The 9,236-nt window shown below is 62.0% G+C and overlaps 1 protein-coding gene across 1 annotated transcript in view; it reads right to left on the bottom strand.

The window, feature by feature from the left end:
- Positions 1-921: 921 nt before the first annotated feature.
- Positions 922-9,236, bottom strand: part of COL2A1 (collagen type II alpha 1 chain) — a 30,881-nt gene continuing 22,566 nt past the window's right edge. The window contains exons 37-54 of the mRNA XM_024737059.1: positions 9,183-9,232; positions 8,784-8,837; positions 8,370-8,477; positions 7,717-7,770; positions 7,229-7,282; positions 6,404-6,565; positions 6,054-6,161; positions 5,740-5,847; positions 5,399-5,452; positions 5,147-5,254; positions 4,945-4,998; positions 4,701-4,808; positions 4,370-4,423; positions 3,807-3,914; positions 3,159-3,447; positions 2,519-2,706; positions 1,960-2,202; positions 922-1,503 (exon numbers count right to left, since the gene is read on the bottom strand). Of these exons, the coding sequence (XP_024592827.1) occupies positions 1,357-1,503; positions 1,960-2,202; positions 2,519-2,706; positions 3,159-3,447; positions 3,807-3,914; positions 4,370-4,423; positions 4,701-4,808; positions 4,945-4,998; positions 5,147-5,254; positions 5,399-5,452; positions 5,740-5,847; positions 6,054-6,161; positions 6,404-6,565; positions 7,229-7,282; positions 7,717-7,770; positions 8,370-8,477; positions 8,784-8,837; positions 9,183-9,232 (2,051 nt within the window). The 3' untranslated portion in view covers positions 922-1,356. The remainder of the gene's footprint in view (positions 1,504-1,959; positions 2,203-2,518; positions 2,707-3,158; positions 3,448-3,806; positions 3,915-4,369; positions 4,424-4,700; positions 4,809-4,944; positions 4,999-5,146; positions 5,255-5,398; positions 5,453-5,739; positions 5,848-6,053; positions 6,162-6,403; positions 6,566-7,228; positions 7,283-7,716; positions 7,771-8,369; positions 8,478-8,783; positions 8,838-9,182; positions 9,233-9,236) is intronic.

Here is a 9,236-nt window from a genome sequence, read left to right as displayed (position 1 = left end):
GACTGAGCTGATGCTCACGATCTGTTGAGCTGCTTTGGAATAAGTCGCTCTGACACCACTGTGGGCAGTGAAGTGAGCTAGGAAGCAGGATAGGCGCTGAGTGTGGCTGACAGGTTGGAACCAGACTCCACTGTTCAGCTCCATATGTGGTCTGAGAGGCTTCCATAAGCGTCCGCAGACCTCTCCCCCTTGCCCCCACTAGCTCTCTTGGTATATGGAAGGGTTGTTTATTTTAAATTATGAGATAGCTCTTCTAATTGTGTGTTCTTATGTTTGCGCTTCACTCTTTTAGTTTGTCAGGAACTGGCCCCCTCTAGTGGAAAAGGTGACCACTTCCTCATTTTTGCCCCACATAACACAAGTCTTTGGAAGGCAAGAAGGGATCGGCTGTCCCTCCGTGTGTTGAGAAGACATCCATGGAAGCTTTAGGTGCCAGCCCAGCAAGTGAGGAACGGGGGCCAGGAAAAAGGAATAAGGGGTGGGGCGAGTGTTCAGCACTAACACTTCTCCTTGAACTGAAGTCTGAGGGAAAGATACAGATAAATAGATTGTCTGACTGTGTGCACTTATTGTGGGCCTCTGTGGATTCCCTCCCCTGCCCTCCCCCTGGCACCGTGCACCGCCCCCCTCCCTCGGGGCGTCTCTGGTCTCTCCTGAGTGGCACGACGCAGGCCCCACCTCCCCGTCGGAGTTCAGAGAGCATCTTTTCTCTTGCACTAATCCGCCTGGAGGTGTGTCTGGGCTTATGCTCAGGAACAAGGCCGCCCCCTCTCGTATGCCTCCCTTCCCAAACCTTGGTCTCTGTTCCTAGTTCACCCCTGGGTTCCACTTGGTGCCAAAGTTCACGAAAGAGGGTTCTGTCCTGCCCGCGGACTCCAGGACTAACGAAAAATAAAGAACAAAGCACAAGCCAATATGTACTTTCCAATAATTTTTTTGTTTTTAATATCAATTGACATTTCAAAAAATACAGAGGTGTTTGACACAGAATAGCACCATTGTGTAGGACACACACAGTTCCTGCGCCCGGCACCCGAAGGGGGGGTTCTCTTGCCTGGGCTGGGGGGCAGTCACTCAGGGGGCGTTTGACTCACACCAGTTAGTTTCCTGCCTCTGCCTTGACCCAAAGGTCTTACAGGAAGACAATAAATAAATAGAACACCGAGATTTTATTTTGCAGTCTGCCCAGTTCAGGTCTCTTAGAGAAGGGAGAAAAGTCCAAACTGTGAGAGGGTGGGATGAATGGACGTCAGGTCAGGTCAGCCATTCAGTGCAGAGTCCTAGAGTGACTGGGATTGGAAAGTACTTGGGTCCTTTGGGTTTGCAATGGATTGTGTTGTTTCTGGGTTCGGGTTTTTACAAGAAGCAGACAGGCCCTATGTCCACACCGAATTCCTGCTCGGGCCCTCCTATGTCCATGGGTGCAATGTCAATGATGGGGAGGCGTGAGGTCTTCTGCGACCGGTACTCGATCATAGTCTTGCCCCACTTACCGGTGTGTTTCTAGAGGAGAAAGAGAGGAGAGTCGGTGGATGCCTTACGATCCGGTGCCAGCTGCCCTGGACCCCAAAACTGAACACAAGGCACAGAACACACGCGGGGGGCCTAGACCTCTCTTGGATTGGCCTCCGCCTCGACTCCAGTCCTCAGCAGCAGGGCCTCCTCCCCCCGCCCTTCTCCTCCCCACTGTCCACAGTGACCCAGCCTGCGAGGGCAGAGGCCCACACACATCGCATGAATGTTCCTCCAGGTCACCGGACACGCTGAGCCAAGGGAGGGGACGGGACAGAACAACACGCCCCTCTCCCTCACCTGTCGCTCTGCGTGTCGTCCCCACGTAGCCCGTCGCGCTCGTGCCCCTTTAGGGCCACGATGCCTGCTGTGGACCAGCCCTCTGCCTGCTGTAGCCCGGGGCCCCGGGTGGCTCATCTCTCTGGCGGCCCAGCCGGCCTGACTCACCGTGCAGCCATCCTTCAGAACCGTATACGTGAACCTGCTGTTGCCCTCGGCCCGGATCTCCACGTCATTGGAGCCCTGGATGAGCAGGGCCTTCTTGAGGTTGCCAGCGGCTTCGTCCAGGTAGGCAATGCTGTTCTTGCAGTGGTAGGTGATGTTCTGGGAGCCCTCGGTGGACAGCAGGCGCAGGAAGGTCATCTGGACGTTGGCGGTGTTGGGAGCCAGGTTGTCATCTCCATAGCTGAACTGGGAGGGGCAGAGAGCCGTGGCGTGAGGCCCCGGGGGGACAGGGCCCTCCGGGCGGGGTTCGCAGGAGCTGAAGGGGGCTGAGGAGGGGTCACTGGGAAGACATGTTTGCTTCCGGGGAGTGGAGCAAGCCTCCGAGGACTCTTCCTCCACCTCGAAGTGGGAAAACATCCCCCTCCTCCTCTTTCCTTCTTCCCCTTAACTCTCCCCCCGCCCCCATCCAGTGAGAATGTGAGCAAGGCGCTAAAGACTGCCGGGGAGAAAGCAGAGGGGATTCTGAGGCACCGTCCCTGGCCTAGAGCAAGCGGGGACTCACGTGGAAGCCGCCGTTGATGGTTTCTCCAAACCAGATGTGTTTCTTGTCCTTGCTCTTGCTGTTCCACCAGTTCTTCTTGGGAACGCTGGCTGGGCTGGGGTAGACGCAGGTCTCGCCAGTGTCCATGTTGCAGAAAACCTTCATGGCGTCCAGGGTGCAGCCCTGGTTCGGGTCGATCCAGTAATCTCCTGCAGCGGAGAGGCAACACCCCATCAGGGCTCAGACAGGCACAGACACACGCTCCCGAGAGGGCCAGGCCTGCCTGGGGTGACAGAAAGGCCTACGGGGACACCAGGAGCAGAGGAGCAGGGTGTGAGGGCCACTTGCGGCCAAAGGGAGGGGAGAGGGAGGGATCCGGGCGAGGAGACCCGGATGGGAAGGTCCAGGGCTAAACAGGGGGGCAGGCAAAGGGACAGGGGCAGGGCCTGCCTGGTGGATGGAACTCTACCCTGAAGTCACTTCCACCATGTGGCCATGGCAGGACGGGACCAGGGCTGCAGTTTCTCTGCTGTGAAGTGGGGGAGCCACCACCAGCGATAGACCCTTCCAGGCCCGACTCTGCCCCTCCTTCTGAAGGGGGCCGTGCCCAGCGGGCTGACTTCCTATTCTCCGGGGCGGGGATCCTGCCCTCCGGGCTCACCGCTCTTCCACTCAGGGTGGCAGAGTTTCAGGTCCCGGCAGGTGCGAGCGGGGTTCTTGCGGGACCCCTCGGGGCTGCGGATGCTCTCGATCTGGTTGTTGAGGGACTTGAGTGTGGCGTCCACCTCGGCGTCGTGCTGTCTCAGGTTGCCGGCTGCTTCATCGGCCCGCATGTACTGCAGGGGGTCGGGGCCCTTCTCTCTCTGGCCTAGGCCAGCAAAGGCGGACATGTCAATGCCAGGGCCAGGGGGACCTGGAGGGCCAGGGGGTCCAGGATTTCCAGGAGGACCCTGCAGCAGGAAACAGAGAAATCAGCCAGGGATTACAGGGAGACGCCCCTCCTGTGTCCATCCCCACCTGCTAAAACGTACTAGGATGTCTTCTTCCCAGTTCCATGAGGCTGGGTGTGTGTGTGTGTGCGTGTGTGCGTGTGTGTGTGTGTGTGTGTGTGTGTGTGTGTGTGTGTGTACGCGCACGCGCAGCAGGCCAAGACCAAGAAAACCATAGAATCCTCCCTGTTTTTTCATTAGCCCCCCTCTTCTATGTCTCATGGACTCTGCAGGCTGATGCCCCGAAAGAAGCCCTTCGCGTCAGAGAGCTCAAGCCTCCCGGTGCCGGGAACACCCCAGACAGCAGGAAGGACACTCACAGCAGGGCCAGTTTCGCCTGAACGTCCACGGGGTCCAGGAGGTCCAATGGGGCCGGGGATTCCATTAGCGCCATCTTTGCCAGAGGGACCGACGGGGCCAGGAGGACCCTGCAGGCCGGGAGGGAGAAAGGCAGTGAGAAGAGAGCCATCGACGAAGGGAAGGTCCCGGAGAAGCCGGGGCTGGTGAGGCGGCCGTCTTGGCAGCACTCATAGCTGCTCTCTTCCCAAGTTTTCCCATTTCTCAGTCATGGAACCCCACGCTGGTCTCCCTGTGGCCAAGAACCGGCAGGACGGCTTCACGGCTCTCTCACTCCCTACAATCCTCTTTGTAAAATCCTATTCCCAGGGAGTCTGTCTGACAGCCGAGAGCTGCTCTCGTGGTCGTCCTATGACCTCAGGTACTTCTCTGGCCACAGTGTCACCAAGCCAGTCCCACTTCTGCTGCTGAGTGAGGCGTCTGAGCCCGAGGCTTCCCCAGAAGCTGTCACATCTCCCTCCTCACCAAACACCGGACCAGCACCCTGGTCCCACCCCGGAGGAAGGGTTCACTCCGTCTCACTTACTCTGGGGCCAGAAGGGCCGGCAGGACCAGAAGTCCCTTGGTCTCCAGCGGGACCCTGTGCAGCAGGAAGAGGCAAAGGTCAGAGGTCAGCACGGACAGGGCCCCGTCTTCCACGTCAGGAGGCCTTCTTGAATACGTATATATCCTGGGAGCTGGGGGAGCGCGTACACGTCCCGCCCCTGCGCCCCTTCCATGTGCTTCTCCCTCCAACCCTGAGGAGGCCCGGCACATTTCTCAGGATGATCCCCAGTCGTCTTTGCAGCATGGGAAACTCCAGTGGGCTCTGTGAAGTGGGACGCCTTGGGGAACCAAGCGCAGCCTGCGGCACTCACAGGGGGGCCGGGCAGACCCTGCAGACCAGTGAAGCCACGGTGTCCCTTCAGTCCCCTCTCGCCAGCCTCTCCCGTTTCTCCTTTGTCACCTCGGGGGCCTTGAGGGCCCTGGGAACAAGACACAGAGACACAGGTTTGGTCAGGCCAGCCTCTGCCAGCCTCCCCCGAGCCGAGGAGCCCCAGGTCCCTGCTGCCCCCTGGACCTGCCTGTCGGGGACCCAGCACAGCATGCTCAGATACTCACTGGCATTCCCCGGGCTCCAGCTGGTCCTGAGGGTCCCATGGGGCCTTGTGCACCCTGTGGGGAGAGTGGGGGCAGCGTCAGAGCACAGTCAGGACAGGGACGCGCCCGGGGCCTGGGGTGGGGGAGGGCGGGTGGTGGAAAGCTCCCTACCCACGCAGCCACCCTCCTCCACCGTGGCTTTTACTGACTCGAAGATACTCACAGCTTCTCCTCGGTCTCCCTGCTTGCCGACTGGGCCGGCGGGGCCAGGAGAGCCAGGGGGCCCTGGGGCTCCGGGGGCACCCAAGGGACCGGTCTCGCCACGATCACCCTGTCAGGAGAGAGGTCTCCGGCTCAGAAAGGAACGTTCCGGAAGAGGCAAGGAGAGATGTGATTCTGACCCCAGCCCTGCCAGGCCAATGGAATGTCCTCCCGGCCCCACCGTACTCACCTTGAGTGAGACCCCGATACTCACCTTGACTCCAGCTGCACCGTCTCTGCCAGGGGGGCCGTCAGCACCAGGGCTTCCCTGCGCAAAGGGAAACACGCCATCAGAGCTGCCCACCATCCCCGCCTCTGCTTCCCATCCTCCCTCAGGAGGCCAGGTTTGTGCCCTCCCCTCCAGCCAAGGCTTTCTCAACCAGCCTCCTCCTGCCTACCCGCCGTGGGCCCAGCTCTTAGTCTCTGTGCCCTCTCTCTCCCATCACCACCCTCCCATCACACCTGGGCGCTTGGGCTCGGCCCATCTGTCACCCCCTTCTCCAGGACTCCCCTCTCCCTAGAACGGGCTACCCCACAGTGGATCCCACTGCACACCTCGCGTCCAGGTTCACCCGCAGGACCAGTCAGGCCAGGAGGACCCACGGGGCCAGGGGGACCTCGGTCTCCAGATGCTCCAGGAGCTCCCTGCTTGCCAGGCTCACCCTGGGGGACAGCAACAAGGAGAAGGAGTGCGCGCTCCGAGGCCCCTCTGAGCCCTTCTGGGGAGAGCGCTGACCGGGGGTCAGTTCAGACGGTATGGAGTGGTGGCAGCCTCGGGGTGGCCAGGCCACCGAGAGCGCCGGGTGAAGGGCCTCCACCTGAGCCAGGCTGGGCCCAGCTCGCCCGGAGGAAGGGGCATCCCCACTCACCGATGGGCCGGGCAGGCCGGGGAATCCTCGCTCACCACGCTGCCCTGGCAGACCAACGATGCCCCTCTGACCAGCCAGGCCCTGGGGACCTGGAGGACCGTCGGGACCCTGAGGGAGGAGAGGAGGGAGGTGAGAACTTGAGAAGTGACACGGAGCCGCCCCCCGCCCATCCGTGAGGTGGCCAGCTGCCCACTGTAGGGGTCAGGGCACTTCTCTCTGCAGCGCCCGCCCCTCCCCGGCAGCCCCACAGTCGTGCTCCCCCCACTCTGGGCTCTGCGAGCCCACGTGCCCTTCACACTTCTGCTCCAGGGACCTTGGCCCTGGGCTCCCCAGCCTGGGGTGGGACTTACAGAAGGACCGTCATCTCCAGGCTCTCCCTTCTCGCCAGGGGGTCCGGAAGGACCTTGGAGGCCAGGGTCACCAGCTCGGCCAGGGGGGCCGCTGTCTCCTCGAGCACCTTTGGGACCATCTTTTCCAGAAGGACCAGGGGGGCCGGGGGGTCCAGGGTTGCCCTAGAAGGAGCAAATGCAGGACGTGAGAACTCATCTCACCCTTCACCATCCTTCCAGGCTGCCAAAGCCACGGTGACCCTCTGGGGGCTTACTCCACCCTAAGGGCAGCTTGACCCCCACCCCGGGCTACCTCTTCCATCTTCTCTCCCCCGTGATCTCTGGCTTCAAGCCAGCCTGGCTTCTCCAGCCTCTGCACACTTTCCTTTTTCTGATCTACCTGGACTCCCTCCTGCCTCCTTCCCTGTGGCCTCAGTCCCACCACTGGTCCTCAAGGAACAGCTCCAGCTTCACCCCTGGCCGCTAAGCCTCTGCGCCCACTCCCTCTGCACTTGGCGGTGGTGGTGAGCTGGGGGACTTTCCCCAGGAGCAAGATGCAGACGTTCTTACAAAGCACAGTGTGCTCAAGAAGTGTGCGTCCACGATGAAAGCAACTGTACCAGCCCTGTGCTGCCCACGGAGCCAGAAGACCGTGGCCAGCAAGAGGGCCCCCTCCCTGCTCCCAGCTGTCTACAAGGAGGGCAGGTCCCTGTGGTCAGTTAACTGCTGTTCCCAGGAGTGGGGATGGGCACAAAGACGTGTGGGGGACTGGGCCAGACTCCTCGACCCCTGCCTGTGCCTCCCATGCCTGGAGTTAGGGAGGAAACAGCCGGGGGCAGCACTTACATTGGAACCTGGTGGTCCGACGCGGCCTGCAGCTCCGGGGAATCCGGTGGCTCCCTATGTGACGAGAGGAGGACCCTGAGTACCTCAGACCCTCAGGAGGCCCAAGAATCAAATTTGGGGGCGGGGGTCTCATAGGCTGGTTTGGAAAGGGGCAAGGGGCGCACGGCAGCAAGGGGAGAGCTAGAGAGGGAGAAAGGGCCCCCCAGGTCTGGCCACTGCCTCAGACAGCTGCAGCTTCTCAGCCTCCAGCCCCTGCAGGGGGAGGATGAGGCTGGGGCAGTCAGCGCTGTAGGGGCGCCCTCTCTCCCACCCGGCTGCGGGATGGGCTCTGTGTGGGAGGGGCTCGGGCTGAGAGGGAAGGAGGCGGGGTGGGGTCTCTGAGGCCAGGCCTCCTTCCTGAGGCCTGGGGGGTGGGTGCGAGAGAAGCCACTGCCCCTACAGTGCCCTCCACCCGGCCCAGCGACGGTGGGAATGGGGGCCTCACTCACCGGGGGGCCTTGAGCACCTCGGGCTCCTTTAGGACCAGTCACACCAGTAGGACCCTGGGGAGGAAGGAGGGAGACGGTGAGGCCCCATCGCCCCGGGGGAGGGCTGTGGGCTTCTGGGCGCGGGTCCCTTCTGAGCCCGCACCGTGGACTCCTGAGAGCTCGGTTCTCAAAGACGCAGCTTTGTCAGCACTAAAATCCCAGCCTGGAGAGGCTGTCACAGGTGGGCCTGCCACCCCGACCCCTAGGAGACTCGTGTTCTAGGAGCCCTCGGGGAGGGCAGGCCCATCAGGTGTCCTCAGAGCCAGTCCAAGGTCTCCCAGGAGACTGGCCGCTCTGCCCCAGGCCTTCTGTGCTCAGGGAGACCCAATGGCTGGTACCCTGTGTCGGCCCCCAGCCACACACCCACACCCACACCCTGAAAGCCAGCTTGGCTCCTTCAACCTTTACCCCTGAGCACAAATTCCTCCTCCCTGCAGCCTCCGCGTCCTGTGGCTGCGGCAGCAGGCGCCGGAGTCTGCTGGGTGGAGGGCCCTAAACACAGGCGGGCTTCCCCAGGCCTCCTAGCCACCTCTGCCTGCCCAGGCCCCTCTCCCGGCACCCAGCACCGCCTACCCTGTGGGATCGGTTGCCAGGGGGAGCTCAGCGTTACCCACCTGAGGCCCGGGAGCTCCAGAGGGGCCCTGAGGACCCGGGGCACCGGCGTCACCTTTCTGGCCAGCCTCTCCTTGCTCGCCTTTGGCACCGGGCTGGCCGTCAGCACCCTGTTCCGGGAAGGAGGAGGCCAGTGAGTGCGCGCAAAACGCTCGAGGTTCCTCCAAAGGGGCCAGAGACTGTGTGAGTGTGTGCGTCCACCCTGGGCCTGGACACCGAGTCTCAGGTAGGACTGTCACATCGCTGTGGAGATGTGGATGCAGAGCTTCCCTCTTCTTTAAATCCTTTAATTCCCTCTTCTTTAAATCCTGTCCTTCCCTCCCCCGCAGGCGGGAAGGTGTCCTTTGGGAATGACTCGAGCTGGCCAGAGTGGAGGGCATGGGAGGGAGGGAGGGAGGGTGGACAGAGATACTCACAGGAGGACCGGCAAATCCAGCGGGCCCGGGGGGTCCAGTCTCTCCACGTTCACCCTGTGAGAGAAGAGGGCCGGGAGGGGTGAGGCTCAGCTGCCGGCCTGCTCTGTTCCCTCCTGTGAGCCCAGAGCCCGCTCTGGCCCAGCCTAGCCTACTGTACAGTAACCCTCAGAGAGAAGGGGGTCGGGAAGCTCTCCGTCCTAAATAAAGGGACCCAGGTCAGAAAGCCTCTCGCGGTCAGAGGATCTGGGGACCCGAAGGCCCTCCACCCTGATCACATCATGGCGGGGGACGTGCCTTCTCCCTTCCTTTCTCATCTCTCCTCCCACCCCCAGGCCCAGAGGGCAGGGTGGGAGCCGTGCCCGGGGGGCCTGCAGGGCCAGGCTCGGGGCAGATACTCACCGGGGCACCGCGAGCACCAGCAGTTCCTGAAGGACCAGGAGGTCCAACTTCTAA

This window comes from Neophocaena asiaeorientalis, unplaced genomic scaffold (assembly GCF_003031525.2).
Source record: "Neophocaena asiaeorientalis asiaeorientalis breed wild unplaced genomic scaffold, Neophocaena_asiaeorientalis_V1.1 scaffold134, whole genome shotgun sequence".
Taxonomy (NCBI): Eukaryota; Metazoa; Chordata; class Mammalia; order Artiodactyla; family Phocoenidae; genus Neophocaena; species Neophocaena asiaeorientalis.
This window is presented reverse-complemented; position numbering and strand designations above follow the sequence as displayed.